Source organism: Cyprinus carpio, chromosome A18, assembly GCF_018340385.1.
Source record: "Cyprinus carpio isolate SPL01 chromosome A18, ASM1834038v1, whole genome shotgun sequence".
In the NCBI taxonomy this organism is placed as follows: domain Eukaryota; kingdom Metazoa; phylum Chordata; class Actinopteri; order Cypriniformes; family Cyprinidae; genus Cyprinus; species Cyprinus carpio.
In genome coordinates this window covers 11,309,382-11,327,332 of record NC_056589.1, presented here as the reverse complement: position 1 = coordinate 11,327,332, position 17,951 = coordinate 11,309,382, and the positions used below count along the sequence as shown (strand labels likewise).

The following is a 17,951-nucleotide window of genomic DNA, read 5'->3' as shown; positions in this document are numbered from 1 at the left end:
TGAATAAGGAAGATTAATGAAGACACAGAGACAAGCTTTCCAAGAAGATCTGGAAGACATTGGTGTCCAATGGAAAAATGTTGATAATGTGGCCATGGATCAAATACTTTGGAAGTCTTGTGCCATTGGTTGTCAACAGCGGCAGTTTCTTCAATGGGATGATTGGGCGACACACCACCAAAGTGCGAAAGGGAGGGAATTTTTTTTCTATCGCATTCAGCCACAGCTGTCACTCTTCTAGACTGCTTGTTCTGCCTCTGGATGTGGATATACAGTCCAATCAGCGTCAAGTCACATTCTGTGGAGTACCGCCCCTTTTTGGGGGATCTCTCTCTGACCGAGAATGGCCCAGACTGTTCTCATTGACTTCCATGCAAAGGTTTTTTTTTGTTTTGAACTGCAGGCACTGCAATGCAATCTCTATGAGTTCCGGGAGGGCGAGCACTAACATGCTTTCATCATCATACGTAACCTTAACCCGTGCAGCGATTGGTGGACAGACATACCTCTATAAATAAGAAATAAGAAGGAGGACTACTAGTCTGTATGGGCTGAATAAAGCAAACCAGTGAAGTTTTGATGTATGATGAGTGTAATGGAGATAAAGGTGATTGCAGTGACGTACAGGATGTTTGCAGTGACGTACAGGAGTCATACATTTTTTTTCAATATGGTTGGTTGTTTTTAGTGTGGTTTTTAATGGACAGTGTTTGTAGAAGTGTGTTTTAGTTTTTTTTTTGAGTTGTCAGTTTTGTTTATGTAGACATTCAAACACAGACACAAACACTCACTCTGACAGAGAAACTGTTCACTGGTCATGCTGCAGCTGCCTTCAGATTGCCATATTCGACAAATTCTGAATATTTGTATTTACTTTATAAATTTGTGATTTGCTCTGTTAAATAATTCCGAATGGATCGGAATATATTTTTATACAGTCAGGTTAAGGCGACTGGTATAGTGGTCTGTTGGTGTCTTCCTGGGGTCCTGTTTGATATTGCAGCTTGTCTTGAAGTTATGCATATATGTATAGAAAATACATAGAAAAGTATTCACCAGCCACCACTGGTTGTCAGCATGACTAGGTCTTTGCAGGGGATCTGTCTCTGGGGCAGATCTAATTGACATGGTCTCCGCTGACCATAAGAATGAAAGAGACTAATATCAGCATAAATGCCATTCTTCTTACGATATAGAGTACATCGGGTGTTGTGGGAAGTGCTCCTGGTTACAGTTGACCTAATTAATGCAGCCTACAGTGTATTATGTGTATGCTAGGTTAAAGAGTTGGGTCTTTAATCTAGATTTAAACTGACAGAGTGTGTTTGCTAGGTAACGCTACAATGCTTGGTAGATTGTTCCAGAGTTTGGCTGCCAAATAGGAAAAGGATCTGCCACCCACAATTGATTTTGATATTCTAGGTATTATCAAATGGCCAGAGTTTTGAGATCGCAGCAGATGTGAAGGACAATAATGCGATATGAGCTCGCTCAAGTTTTAAGGATCTAAATCATTCAAGGCTTTATAAGTAATTAGCGTAATGCAATGCAAATTAGCATAATGCAGCAAATGCATATGATGTTCAATAGGGAGCCAGTGCATAGTTGACAGAACTGGGCTTATATGTTCGTACTCCCTGGTTTTAGTAAGAACTCTAGCTGCTGCATTTTGGACAACCTGGAGTTTATTAAGTGCAGAGCAACCACCCAGTAAATCATTACAATAATCTAACCTTGAGGTCATAAATGCATGAATTAACGTTTATGCATTTGACATTGAGAGCATAATTTAGATATATTTTTAAGATGGAAAAATGCGGTTTTACAAATGCTAGAAACATGGTTTTCAAATGAAAGATTGCTATCAAATGGCACACCTAGGTTCCTAACTTATGAAGAAGAATTAACAGCACAGCCATCAAGTGTTAGACAGTGTTCCAAGTACTACATGTGGAGGTTTTGATCCAATATTTTTTTCAGAATTTAGCAGTAGGAATTTATTAGTCACCCAATTTTTTTTTCAGCTATGCATTCCGTTTGTTTTGCAAATTGTTATGTTTCATCTGGCCACGAAAAATATATAGAGCTGAGTATCATCAGCATAACAGTGAAGGTAACACCATGTTTCTTGATGATATCTCCCAAGGGTAACATGCAAAGCATGAAAAGCAATGGCCCTAGTACTGAGCCTTGTGGTACTCCATACTGTACTTGTGATCGATATGAAAGTGAAAGTCATGACATTTGCCAAGTATGGTAACCCATACTCGGAATTGGTGCTCTGCATTTAACCCATCCAAGTGCACACACACAGCAGTGAGAAGAGAACACACCCCCGGAGCAGTGGGCAGCTATATCCAGCGCCCGGGGAGCAACTGGGGGTTCAGTGCCTTGCTCAAGGGCACTTCAGCCATGGGTATTGAGGGTGGAAGAGAGCACTGTTCATTCACTCCCTTCCACCTACAACTTCTGCCAGAACCGAGACTCGAACCTGCGACCTTCGGGTAACAGGGCCAACTCTCTAACCATTAGGCCACAGCTGCCCCCCTTAATGATATGATACCTCATCATTCATTTAGTCTCCCGAGCTTAGGTAGAGCAACCAGTGAACAATACATTTTTCTCTGGGATCCCCTGTTTCCTCACTGTCAGCATCTCACCTTCCTTTTGTGGTCAGACAGCATCTCATCTCATCATCAGTCCTCACCTACTGGTGCTGTTCAAAATCTCCTTTTCCTCTGTCTTTCTTGTTCATCTGATGGATCTATGAGCAGTCTGTCTCATATCTGGGCACTGGCACATGAAAAAAATGAGACTTTCATCGTTCCCCAGAAATCAAAGTAAAGACAGCTGCTAAAAACAGTGGCGCAGCTGACAGGGCCTATCAGTATAGTCAGCACTCTGCCTGCTGAGGAGATGTTTCATCATGTGGCTATCAACACTGTTTGAGAGTTGACAGTATATAGAAGTCTTACACAATTAGAGCACGCTTTCTTCATCACAGCATTGATCTTTACTTATGTGCAGGCACAAACAGAATATGTTTTAAAGTTGTATGAAATATTGGAAAAAAATTGGATATTAATTTCACCATGGTAGAATGTATTAAATGGAACTGAAGGCATTTTAATCTTGTTGATAGCTAAAATTATAAAATAAGCCAACATAATTTTACAAATGAGCATGCAAGGGCCAGATGATATGTAACCTAAGATTTCTGCAGAGTTGTACAGCCACATATTCTTTGTGGGAGCGATTAATGGTCTACATTTGATAGTTGGTTATCAAAAGTGATTATAAGCAACCAACAAAACTCCTTTGGCACATGTGAAGAGCAATCATAACAGACGTCATTTACCCGTGGTCTTGTGACGTCACAAATGAGGCAGGTTCAAATCTTTCCTTTTGAGGGTGGAAATCAAGAACTCATATTTTTAACTGGGGAGTTATGTTTTTATTGTAGAGAAACCTCTTATATGTGTAAATATGAAGGACGTTTTGATTTTCCATTTAATGACCCATTTTACAATAGCCACCAAAAAGTGGGGACAACTGAACCTGTACAACCTGTATAATCCTAAGGGTCAGAAATTTGGTCAAAATTTGTAATGAAAAACTAAAGTCTGTGAGCAAGAAACCTTGATTAATATTATAAGTGTTACAAAAGTGTACAAAACTGTGTTGTTTCTTTTAAGACCTTGATCATTAATTTAAAATGTTCATTTCAGGCATTGATGGTGGAGGAGTCAGCCAGCAGCAGTAAGGATGCAGAGGACAGACCTCTAATGGTCACTGTGGCAGAAGTGTCAGAGCAAGACCACACTACATCACTTGAAACCAGAAAGACCTCTGGCACCTCACCACTGTGCAGCCTGAAAGTGGAAAAGGCAGATATCTCAGTGCCTGGTGAGTTTTCTTGAGTCCAAACTTGTCTTTCCTCTTCCTCTCATTTTAATGACTCCCTTCCCTTCTTGCAAGATATAGATGTGTTGGATGCTGTGTTGGTGAAGAAAGATAATTTTTCTGTTGTCTGTTATACATATTTCTTGCCATCTCTTTGACTCAACCATAGTCAAATATGTGCCGAAGCTTGTTGGGTGTTTCATTGGAGGATATGTTGCTGGCAGTGGGGAAACAAACTGGTTTTGAAAACAACCTTAGCATTGAGGATGAGTAAAACAGTGTCAGTCTTCCTGATGAATAAGATTAACGATTATTTTTTATTATGTTTTGAGTGTTGGACATAAATAGATTATTTGTCACAAGCAAGGCTCAAGCAAGTATTAGTGTGATGTTAACAATGCAACTCAAGATGTAGGCAAATGGTCTGGCCAGGTAATTAAGGCTGAGAAGAAAAAAAAAACGTGTAAAAAATAAAATTGTGAGTTTGGTAAAACATCCCATGACTGGATAAATGTGAAATGTGTGTAATAATTAAGCATATAATTTATCAATGTGACAAAATTAACAGTGTAGTACTTTAATGGCTGGAAATTGGAACTGTACAGAAGACTTTAAAATGGATAGAAATGGAGAAGAGACTAATTTTTAGTTAGGTGTGGTACTTCCTGTAAATGATGGAAGTGTGAATGAACTAATGCTTGATGAAACTGTAATAATCTTGTACAACAGTAGCTATACTTGGATCAAAATAGATCATACAGATCAGAGACCAGATCAGTATCTGGGTTCTTGAGGAACAGGAATGGACACCCCTGAGGTAATGGGTTTGAAAATATATATTTAATATTTTGATATATTTGTGAACACTCTGACTCTGGTGGTTAAGTTTTTAGCTAAGAGTTTTCTATTAAAACTTATTCACAAAGCTGCTGATACAAACTTTTACTAAGGAATAGAGAGAAGTCTTGAGCTAAGAGTAAGGCCTGGGTTGACCTCATTGCTATGGATGATGTCAGCGTGCCTATTAATTATGCACACAGTGATTGGCTGATAGTCTCTGTCTGAGATTTAGTCATAGAAATATTGTAGAGCACGATGTTGCCATACATAAAGGTTTAAAAATAAAAATGTTGCCACATTCAAATGCAGGCTAAGTGTCACTGATTAAAGAAGTATATGTTCAGGTAACTGTCAGCCTCTTACATGTATGCTTCTCATAAACAATTAGTGAATATGCATGTAAACAGCCTTTTAACTTAACAGAGTAGAATAATCATGGCATAGTAATACATGCAAATGTAAAAAAATAAAATAAAATAAAAATGGACACAAGAACAGCTGTTACTTCTTGCCCAACTGGTTAATGAAAACAAGGATATAATCAAAGGAAAATTTCGAGTTGGGATAACCTCCAAAACCAAAGGCGTTAAGTTTTTTAAATTTTTTTATAATCTTATTATTTTTAAATGTTTTTTAAAAAATTACATTCAGATTGCAGGCAACAGCCATTTTAGGATAATATGTGGTTTGATCTTATTGACTTAGGAGTCCTCTTCACTTCTCCTAACCTTTTACAGATTTCGTAGCTAGTTTTAGAGCTAAAACATTTTGTGAAATACTCTTAGAGCAAAAATTTAGGAGTCCTAAATTTAGAACACACCCATTATTTTTAAGATTTTCTCCTAAATCAGCGAGTTATGAGCTACTTTTCGCCTTAAGATGTTTTGTGAATAGGGTTAATCAGTGATGATCAATGAACTGATCAAATGTGTTTATGTGGAAACATCACTCGTCTCTTCTATAATCTGTACACATAATCTGTCTCTTTCTCTAACTGTCTCTCTCTATTGTTTTGTATTAGCCTGCAGCTCTTCTTGCCATTGTCTTATTTTAGAGTATTGGGGCTGACACATCTCTGAAATGTAGTTGGGTGAGGATCTGCCCTCTCTGGGTCAGCAGAAAATTGTGCCACCCACTCCCCTGAAGCATCTCTACCCTTGTCTACCCTTAAAATTACATTAAGGTTATTCATGTATTATTTAAACCACACATTTTATCAGGTTCTGTTCAAACAGCCTGAAAGGTCCATGCATATTTGTGCAGCTGAGAAGTGTTTCTTATGTCCCAGTCTACCATTCAAGTGTTGACCTGTTCCTCTGAACACTCACACTGTGAGAAGAAAAAAAATCTGCTGAAAAAACAATCTTTTTGATTAAAGATTATGAGGGCACATGAATTTTAAAAAAGTAATGATGTGCACAGATAAATAATTTATAATATTGCAATGTTTCATAATTTTTTTTTTTAAGAATTAATTATATACCATTACAAGTTTTGCATTTTAATCTAATTTATTCATTTTTGTCATAACACATCAGATGTTATCAGCATAATAATTTAAAACATCGAATTTAATTTAATCAATAATAAATGTGACCCTGGACCACAAAACCAGTCATAAGGGTAAATTTTTCAAAATTGAGATTTATACATCATCTGAAAGCTGAATAAATAAGCTTGGATAGGACAATATTTGGCCGAGATACAACTATTTGAAAATCTGGAATCTGAGGACGCAAAAAAATCACAATATTTAGAAAAGTGCCTTTAAAGTTGTACAAATGAAGCTCTTAGCAATGCATATTACTAATGAAAAATTAGGTTTCGATATATTTACAGTAGGAAATTTACAAAATATCTTCATGGAACATGTTCTTTACTTAATATCCTAATGATTTTTGGCATAAAAGAAAAATCATTAATTTTGACCCATACAATGTATTTTTGGCTATTGCTACAAATATACCCCAGCGACTTAAGACTGGTTTTGTGGTCCAGGGTCACAAATGTAGTAAATGTAAGAAATAATGTAGAACCTTTAACATTTGATCTTCATTTAGCACTTAGCTTTTTTTTTTTTTTTTTTTTAAATCTTATTAAATATCTCCAGTTTTATTTAGATATATTCTCAGTAAATGCTAGATGCAAAATGTGTGCTTCGCATTTTCCTTTCAGTGGAAGTGAACCGATTGATCAGTTACACGTTATTTTTAGATCATGATGCCATTACTCCACCAAAGAGAGATTGCAAGCAAACTCGCTTTTTGTAGAGAGTCTCATTTAATCACGTTTAAACATCCGGAAATGTGTGGTTACACTGCTGTAACTGTGTGTGTCTAAACAGAAAGCAAATGACTGGTCAAATCCCGTATTCTGATGACATGTACTACATTTACATTTACATTTATGCACTTAGCAGATGCTTTTATCCAATGCGACTTACAGTGCATTCAGGCTATACATTTTAAATTATATTTTTTTACCAGTATGTAAAAAAAAAAAAAAAAAAACTTTTAGTACACATAAACATGACAGAGACAGAGGGGTCCAGAAACACTTGGACTCTGGGTTTTAGGAGATTGATGTCTGGAACAAATCATGTGCTTTGCAGCTCATGCAGCACTTTGACAGTATAATAGAGGAGCACACTGCAGGAGGAGAGGAGGCCAGTTTCACACAGGAAGTAGAGAGAGGGAGGGGGAAGAATGAGTTTGTGTCTATCTAAGATGTGTCTGACCACAGTCCTGTGAATCAGCACACACACAAACTGTCTGATTGTGTCAGAGATGATTATACTGGCTCTGACCACAGACTGAAGGTGTTTTCTAAGCAAACTATATCATAGTGACCTAAACAACATGTAGGACATAACATTGCTTCTTTTTTTGGATAAGGTCAGTGAAAAAAGATAAGACAATCTAGGTATCTACGAGTGTTAAACAGCCCTGCAAGCAGAAACATAATGAAGGAGAGACACATGATGGACAGGAAGTGCCATCTCTATGGCTGCATTTCCATGCGATCACCGTAATCCAATCAAGCAGATTGGATCATCAGTCAATCAGGACACGGCACATTTACACTTGGCAACTTCAAGTGACTTCTCTATCTGGATAACAGATTGGATCTCTCTTTCCCGCACAATATTTAAATAAGTCTTCTGACAGTTCAGGAGAGAGGGTGCGGGGTTTTGCACGACGTCAACCCGCGAATGCAGACATGATGGCTAGATTGTGTTTACATTACACTGAGATCCGATTAAAATGTGTCCTCTTCTACCTCTGGACCAGGACACACAGGACACACATTCTGATCAGAAGCATGTTTACACTTGTCTTTTCAATGTGTATGTGGACAACATCCGGATACAGGTCTCATATTAATGCCAAGTGTAAACACAGCCTATGGTAAAATTCTATTTGCCCAATTTCTTTTACAGTTCTCTAGATCTTAATGTGGTTCTTGTGAAAATGCAATACATTCAGTATGTTTGACATGTTATTTGCTGTATTTAATTGGTTGTCATTCTATGAGAGGCAACAATCTGGCAACTTAACAGCAGTCAACTAAAGCAGCCATTTCAAAGGCAACTTGTTCAAGTGCCAGACAAATTTGCTATTTTTTTAGGAAACATGGAAAACTTTCTGTTATGGTGAAGTATGTGTGTTTGTGTTTTAGTCATTGTTTATGGCATTACTCAAAGTAATATTAAAACAGAGCTAGATATGCTGCCATCATAATCCTCAGTCAGTATGAGAGTGGGTGGTAAATTCTTGTTAATGTTTATTTGTGGCCACTAAAATGGAAGAACCCACTCAGAAACAACACAAACTCGATCAAGTGGTTACTGAGAGGTGCCTTACTTCAGAGCTTCAGTATGTGAAATTTCATCACAGCAAAAAAAAAAATATGTTTAGTGGCCTGTTTCATTAATCTAGTTTTAGTGGATATCAAGGTAAGTTTTAGTTTAGTTTGAACAAACTCAGGTTTTTCGGGCTCAAGAAGGTAGATTAGTGTTCATCAACATGACAATTTACACGGCTAACCTGCTCGGCTCCCGAGCAACTTTCATGGGAGCAGCAGTTTCTTCCTTCCTTGTAAATGTGTTTAAATTCATAAAGAGTTTCATACTGATCTTAATCTTCATACTGATCTAATCTTAATCTCTAAAGGGGTCATGAATTGAAATTGATCTTTTAAAATACTAGAGGTCATTGTACTAAAAAAACACCCTGCAAGCTTGAGAACCCAGCTTTTATTGAAACCAAGCAGCAAAAACAACTACAGTAGTTTTGTATTGTGTCTCAGTATGATGTAATAGTGTGATGAAAGACAACCTCTGCAATGCCTACTTCTACATCATTCACGCATGTAGTAGGAGGTGAGTAAATATAGGAGAGAGGCAAAAACGGGATTACTCAAGCAACAAAACAATAGTGATGCCTCAGAGAATTAAAAAATGTGCAGTGCCAAGATGTGGAAAAACTTAGCATTTTACATTTTCTTTGATCTTAACAATGTGTTTACAAAGGATATGAGTGTTCCCCTGGCGTCCGGTGTAGACACGGTGTAACATTAGGAAAGAATGTTCCAGACCATGTCAGTTAGACGCTGTTCAGTTGTTCGCTTCATTTTACTGTTGACTCATTAAAACAAGACAGTTCGATGCAGCCTTTTCAGAGAGACTGAAAAAAAGATGATGCATTGCAACTATAGTAGATCCGCAACACAAAGGCGTAAAAATGTTTTTACCATCTGTCACCAGTTCTATGTACTGTGTACATTTTTACATACATTTTTAACCAAAATGCACTAACCAACACACTTTGTTTTCAGTGTATATCACAGCAGCATCCTACCATTATTTCAGTGTGCAAATCTGTTACCATAGAAGTGGGCATTTACTTCTAGTCTTGAATGAAAGATTAAAAAAATAGCCTATTACTTCTAAATTGATGTTTTTGAAAATATCTTACTAACATTATAAGTGGACCTGAGAGAACATTATCTATGTGTGTGTGTTTATATATGAAGAGTTCAGATGCAAAGGCCTCTAAGTGCTGTCTGAAATTTCCTTCTAAAATTAGAATTTTTAATCATTTATGTTCGGCTATTTCACTTAATTGCATAGAAAGGGACCTATACATTGCCATCAGACTAAAATCACTGAACCTAAACATTAAAGATGCATTTACATGAGATCAATATTTAAAGGTGAGTTTAAATCAATATTTGAACAGTATTTGTATGTGAGTTTAAATGAGATTAATATTTAAAGATCAGTTTACGTCTATGAATGAATGGGCCTTTACAGGAAATCTTTGTTTAAACTTGAGTTATCATTAGGCTAGATGTTTGAGGTTAAAGGATATATCAGATAATTATTAAAATGCTCAATGTTTAAACCAGAATTTACATGTGACAGACTTTCGGTTATGGATTCGGAGTGCGGTTTCAAACCATCTTGCATTAATTGTAAATTAATCCTTTTCAAAACAACTTATAACACTTTATTAATATTGGTGAGATTAGTAAAATACCTGTTGCAGTTATGCCATTGCAGAAGAAGATTAAAAGTCAAGGAAAACTGGACACTGAAATTCAAAATGTACCCTCAGATCTTGAGAGCTCTAATGAACACAATGAGAAAGGGGAAGAAGATGACAGTGATGTCTCTGTTGCTAATAATATTAGGCTAATGCCAATATAATGAAGGCATTTAAAGGAGTCGAAAAACGAGTCAGTGTTTGACTAGTTTTTTCATTGTTAAGATTGATGAGGTTTTTTTCAGCAGTCACAGAGGTTACAAAAAGAATGACGGAATCTCAGGGAAAGAAGACGAGATTGTTCAATTAAAGACTAGAGGTAATTCATTGAAGATGCAGATGAAATCGAAGTCAGAGGAATATTGGTTGGTCTCCCAGAGAAGGAGGAGGGAATGCATGCATGTGCCTTTTTTTGGAAAAGTGGCTGCCAGAGATTTTGGAGATAGATCTATCCTGCCTCTCACTCATCGGATACCCAGTTCTAGTCAAGGCCACAATATATGAAATGGAAAAGCGTCACCAAGTACACTCATAATAAGGTTCCTTAACTTCAAGCAGAAAGAGTGGATACTGAGGGCTGCTAGGGCTAAGGGAACCATCAAGATCACAACCTCAGTTTTTTTCCCTGATCTATCTGCTGAGGTCCACAGAAAGCAGAGAAACTACGATGCAGTTTGTCAAAAGCTACGTGACAAGGGAATTAATCCGCACAGGATCATCTTTCCAGCTCGACTGCTTCTCACGCATGGAGACTGTACCATGACACTGAGCAGTCCAGAAGAGGTGGAAAAGTACATGCAACACAGAGGCTGATATACATTTTGATTAAATATTGTATAATACCACATGCAAGCCCAAATGATCATCAGTAATGTAACAGGAACCAGCCTCGGCACAGCCTCAATGTATTTGGACTGTGCAAATAAAAGCCTTGCTACTCGACGTCTGGGGCTTTCCTCAGGAAGAGTGAAAGATGAAGAAAGCACACAAATAAAGGGGTGTGTACACAATTGAAAGTGTACTCTGTGTGTTTCTCTACTCTTTTTCTGACAGGAGATGAGAGCAGCTTAGGTGACAGTGATGAACTTGTGAGAGAGGCATAGTGTCAAGAGCAAAGTGTGTCTGTTTCTCTGCATGTGTGTGACAAAAATGCCGCTGGAGTCGTGTGTACTCTTTTAGTCTCTTGGCAGTGCTGTGGTTGGTGGAATGCCAAATCACTGCCTTCTTTTTCCACAGCTCATCTGGAGCAAAGTTAAGAAATAAAGTTAACTAAGTGTGTGTGTGGTGGTATACGCTGTGGCCGGAGGATAGAGGAATTAAGCTGGAGACAGTGGCTTGGGCCAAACTCCAGTGTTATTAGTTTCTCCAGGACTGCTTAGATTCCCCTAACAGACACTATAGCATGTTTGTGTTTCTGTATTTGATACAAACTGTGTTAGCAGAACTGTTGAGCCACAAGTCTGCTTTGCGGCAGCTCAGTGGCTCCTAAAGGGACCATGTTTGGACTGTACTTATTCCTTATGTTGTTTGGACCGCTGCCATCCATGGTAACAAAATCCAGTCAGTGATGTTGGATGTGAGCAGAAACCCATCAGCTGGCCTTATTTTCTTTCACATTGAGTTGGCATATGACCTTACGGAGGTGTTTTAAGCAAGCAAAGATGAAATCAATCGCTCAGTGGGGGTGTTTCCAAAGCAGCCACAATGATTTGGGGAAATGGATTGGTTAATCAAAGTTTGCATGATTTCCATTGAATTTTGTGGGTTTCTCACTGCAGCCAACAGTAATTTGTTTTGGCAAAAAGAGAGAGTGTAGTTTAAGCCATAAAGTAGTGTATAATTGAGGAATGTCTAACCATACATTGTTCTCATATTGCTGACTGGACAGATTAAACCATAAACCTTTCTTCAGAAGGAAGGATCTATCCATCTACTCTGGGGTGTCTTGTATATCTCCCCATTTATCTTTATTTTTAGAGATAAACGTGCCTGTGATTTTCACTGAATACTTCAAACCTTGTTTGAAAAATGTATGCCATTGTATTTATTTGTTATTTTTATATGTGGTGTTTTCTGTGATTTTCACTGAATACTTGATCTATGACCTTTTTTTTTCAAAACATACAAGGAGGAGGAGTCAGAGGAGTTTTCTTCAAACCTTGTTTGAAAAATGTATGCCATTGTATTTATTTGTGTGTAGTTTTGACTTCACAGAGGTGCAGATGATTCAATGATGATTCAAACGCGAGTTTTGAGCAGTAGAGTAGGCTTGTTGTTTCTCGGATCACAAATGCAGACAAATGCAGACATGGTTTTATGTTTACGCAGCATGATACACAATGCAACGCATAAAAAGACAGTATAAGTCATTATAATCAGTAATTATGTCCCCACTGGATGCAACAAATGCCTTGTTTGTAATGGGTTTTATTGGTTTTGTCTCATCTAGTGATGTCTGCAAACAAATCTTTCTATTTAACCGGATCTTCTTAGTGAACCGGTCAAACCAGTTCACCAAGTGGTTCGCGTCTCCAGTACGCACTAATCCACAAATTGCTTAAGATATTCGATTTATAAACGTGCCTTACAATCCCTCTGACACGAAATAAACCAATATCCCGAGTTATTCAGTTACTCCTAACAGTACATTGACTGCTTAAAGAGAACCAATGATGGCATGTGCACGAGCAGAGCAGCTGGACTGAGTCTTGTGCTGCTGGCCTGGGAGACTGCATAGTATGTTAAGGGGCGTAACATTTCTGTCACACGGTTGAGGCATTCGGCCAATCACAACGCACTGGATAGCTGACCAATCAGAGCACACCTCGCTTTTTCAAAACGATGAGCTTTGTAAAAATCGACAAGTTTCAGAAAGGCGGGGCATAGAGGAGAAACAATAATGTACATTATATGGAAAATGTGTTTTTTGAACCTTAAACCGCGTAAACACATTGCATTACACCAAATACACAAAATAATGTTCTTTTTAACAACATCATATGACCCCTTTAAGTTATAAAAGAAAATCTAGTCATCTTTCAGTAAGAGACGTCATGACGTCTCTTGCAGTTTTGTGAACTGTAGATATTTAGCATTTCTGCTTTGCTTTGGTCAAGGATTAAGCAAACTCTGAGAGGTGTTATTCTTTTTATTTTATTTTTGTTGGAAGTTCATCATCCTCTGGCTAGTCATGGTTTTTCCCCTATTTTAGACCCAGTACTTATATTCTTTATGAGGCAGAGAGCTGACACACAGCTGACAAAAACCTGGCAAGTTCATGATTCTCTCCTCTTTGAGTTCTGTTAAGTAGCTTTCCTTGTATTATTTCTATTGGGAATTTTAAAAGCATGTCTTCCTCATCCTTTTGGCATGTGCCCTGTATCTCCCCTGCCTTCACACATGACATACACTTACACTCTCTTTGTGGGTCAGAGATGCTGGCTTCCTTGCCAACTTCATCTTTATTACACAGAAAAAAAACAAAGTAGTAGCTGCCATTCACAAGACGGTTTGATAGGAATGTGTGTAGTCTCTTTATCTTTTCATATGTGTGCATTTGCTCCTTTCATGCAAATATTCCCAGTTGTGCAGTAATTCACAAGCACCTATTCCACTGAAAAGAAATATCCAGTTTTCTTGTTTGTTTGTTTGCTTGTTTTTTTTTTTTTAAAATATTATTGTTGTTGTTTATTGTTTTTTTTTTTTGTGTAATTGGTGATAATTGTTGTTTATTGTTGGTATTTTTTCCTAATTTTTTCATTGTTGTTATGACAGCTGGTGTGAAAGTGTTGGTCTACATCCCCTTGGCTACAGTATGATCCAATCCAGCTCTCTTTGGGCATCCCGTTCTGTCAATATCTCATTTTCACAGGAGTCAGAGTGTGATTGCTCAGTCTGTACTTTCTTGTTAATTTACAGCCTTTCACTCAGATATTCTGTTGTTGCATAATCTCTGTGTAGGCCAAATAACATTCAAGTTTACTTTGTTATTGTGTTGTGTTGTTTCGATCCAATAATTTAAATAGTTTAGAGTTAAAGCTGCAGTCCGTAAGTTTTTCCTCTTTGTCGGCATCTCTGTTTGAAAACCAGAGATGGTTTGTTATTTTGAAGAGTATGTGTGGCAGTCAGTCACCGCACCGGTGTAAATCCTATGTTTAGTAATCACAGATTCTAGCCTACGTCTTGGAATATATGACCCAAATAAGACTTTTCACCGTATATTGTCATCTGAACAAGTAAGTAACAAGTCTGCCATGTTTGTTCTGAGGAAAAAAGCATTACAATAAATCGTGCTACCAATGGTGATTTAATCAAATCATCGATTAGCTCATATCACATCAAACCGTGCAAATTATTATTATTGTTATACTTTGTTCTCCCTTTGTTAATATTAACAACATCAGCATTGCGTGACTATGAGTATAGTGTATATTAGTGTGTAGATTTCAATTTCTGTATAGTCTAATCTCTAATTGTCATACCATTCGAATTTCATATTAAGAAATTATTTTAACCCAAAAAGAAAAGTATGCTCCCTTCGAACTGGTTATCTTTAAAATACAGATACTGTGTAATCCCAGGCTATCTGTAATCAGAAGCACATTTAAAACTGGAATATAATTTAAATTCATTCATATGTGTTTCATAAACACATAATCCTTTCTGGATTACAATCCGCCTTCAAAATGACACATTTAATTATTCTAGCTGCTGTGAGAAAAGGCTATAAATGATCCTCCACCTGCAGGATCCTAACATGCCATAGCTAATTAGCCGGGACAAATTCTTTATGTTTACAGACGTGACGTAATGACTCAGCAGCATGCTCGAATTTCCCGCAAAATCCTACCCGTACCACTCAAATTAGAAAACATTATTATAAGATTACCGTTGTGAATCTGTCTGAATCTGTCTAAAGTAAGGCGATAGTTTTGAACACTGGCTGTTTATGTACTTGCTCAAATACTGATTTTGGATCATTTTTAACCAAAAAAAGTTACAGAGTGCAGCTTTAAATTAGAATGTAAAAATTTAGAGTTGGAAAACACATTTAGACTTCTGTGTTTTATGTAAGACATGCTCATGAATGAATGATAAGATCAGCAATAAAAATACATTTTCACCCAAAATAGAAAATAAGAGGAGATAAACTTTCGATCTAAACATACAGTAATTAATTTTTTTTGTACTGTATATATTTTTATGCTTATTAGACTGAAACAGAAATATGTTTTCCATGGAAATGCACATACATTCAAAAATGCACATATATTCAAAGTGTAAAGTGACTGTATGAATTAGGCCTACATCTTATTTCATTCCATTAAGTGCTTCTGCTCTTGTTTCAATGAGCTTTATAAGATTGAGAATTCAAAAAAGTGTAAAAAAACAAAAAAGAAAAGAATCAAGCAGTTATTATTCTGACAGCCCTCTCTGCCCTACTCGTGTGACAAGCTTCTCACTGAAGAGGGTGAGATTTCATCAAAAACAGGTGAGACTCCCTCAGCCACAATCAAGTTGTTGTGAGTTGGCTAGTGAGACACCAGGATCGAACCCAGCTTGCTAATTGAATAATACAGCTCAATAGCAGAAACGCAATAGACAGGACAACCCTGAACAGCATATTAATATATTTTCTACAGTTTATATATATGAATCTCTTCAGGCATCGCTGTAAGGGACAGGCATTGTGGTTCTCTGTCCAAGTGCTGCTCTATGTACATTGAGGATGATGGTGTATTAATGTATTTTGTTTATGTTTCCCTCGTCACTAAAATTGTCAGTAAGGCTCCCCCGGCACTGGTGCCCTGCAGAGCATCATCTGCATTAGGAGTGACGTGATCTGGCCTGGTGGCTCCAGCCTGGCTAATGGGGGCCAGCTGGGAGAGAAGGATTATGCACAGCACAAGCAGCTCATTCTCTCATCACACCTCTGTCTCTCTTTCTTCTCTTCAGTCACAATCCTCAACCTGTACAACTCTACCTCCACTCTACAGCCCCCTCCCAATCTGACTCGAATGGCTCCAATTCCTGATTCCAACCCATTCAGTCTTGTGACAATTCGTACAATTCAACAATTTTGATTTGTTGCAAACCCTTACGAAAAAGAAGTTTATTCAAGTGTGCTATTAGTATACTTCTTTTAAACTAAAAATAGAAAAGTATGCTTTTAGTTTACTTTTTATGTACTTCTCAAAAATGGGATTTATGTACTTCTCAGAAATATACTTAAAATTACATTTAAGTATACTTGACTTATACTTACAAAAAGTCTAAATATATTTGAACTATACTTGTGCTCCTAGAATCCGTGTTTTCATTGTTATATGGTAGAGGGCGCTAGTACACATCTTTTGTAATTTATTTGTACAGAATTTCCAAAAAGTGAAGAAGTGAAGGAGAAAAAGGATAATAAGATATTTAAAAATGTAATATGATATTATGACATGTAAAAACTGTAACGTTATGGAATAAAATGTCAACTGATTAATTACAGTCAAGCTTTGGGGTGTTGATCGACTTCATCTACTTTTTGATTATCATTCTGAATCTAATTCATAGCCTTTTTTCAGCTTTTTGTTCAAAATGTTATTTCTTTATTTTTTATGAAACTTACCCACATTAAAGCATTTAAAAAAGAATGCATGGAGCTAGAATAAAATGTTTTTGTTTACAAGCAGATACCCTGTTCTTTCTTTGGATGTTTTCAGATATTCATATAACGAAATATATATAAATTAAAACCTAAATAGGGACATAGTTGTATACTTAAAGTATGATGTAAAGTTCACTTAAAGAAAACTTATGAGTATACTTGCAGTATAAAACTAATAAACTAGTAGTTTACTGAGACTAGACTTTAAAGTGTACAGAGTATTTAATTAGTAAACTGTCATTATACCTATAAGTTCACTTTTAGTATAATTGCAGTACAAACTACAAACATAGAGGTAAACTAGTTGTGAACTCAAAGTTTGGTAATGTTATACTTAAAGTATACTTAAAAGTATACATTTATATACTAGAAATAGGCTCTGGTAGGCACTGGTATGTTCACCAATGAGTGATCACCCCTTCCATTCTCTTAAGATTGTCATGACCGTCATGACTAGAAATAGGCTCTGGTAGGCATAATAAATTTTTTTTTATGAGGGCAGGTGACTTGAAAGAGAGGTGCTGAATGTAACAATAATACTTCTCACAAGTGATCTGAAATTAATTCCCTTTATGCACTCACATACAGAGAGACAGAGGAGGGAGTCATACAGATATTACAGTGTTTTGTTTTTTTCCTACACTTCCTCTTGTGTCTCCTTCGATCTCTTTCTGAGCTCTTATAGAGGAGTTTTAGCAAGCAATTTTATTATAGTTTTTTTTTGAGTTTATAGGAAGTGACTTTTTATGGTTGTGGATTAGCTAAGCCTTTCAGAAGAGGTGGTCTTCAGCTGTTTCTTGAAAATTGTGATGACATCAGATCAGGTGGTGTTTAGCAGCTGGTTCCACCACTGAGGAAAAGAGAGGGTGACATTTCTGGAAAGAATTTCCTACAAAGTGACATTGTGATGAAACCACCAGGAGCCGCTCGTTCACTTGCTATAAATTGAAGGAGGGAAAGTATACTTCTGGGCTCCAGCATTCCTGTGACCCTACATAGAACAAGTG

At 37.0% G+C, this 17,951-nt stretch overlaps 1 protein-coding gene across 3 annotated transcripts in view; it reads left to right on the top strand.

Annotated features, from left to right (window-relative positions):
- Window positions 1-17,951, top strand: part of gse1b (Gse1 coiled-coil protein b) — a 212,204-nt gene that overhangs the window by 50,270 nt on the left and 143,983 nt on the right. For all 3 annotated transcript variants that reach the window (XM_042774994.1, XM_042774993.1, XM_042774995.1), the window contains exon 2: window positions 3,729-3,906. In XM_042774994.1, the coding sequence (XP_042630928.1) occupies window positions 3,729-3,906 (178 nt within the window). The remainder of the gene's footprint in view (window positions 1-3,728; window positions 3,907-17,951) is intronic.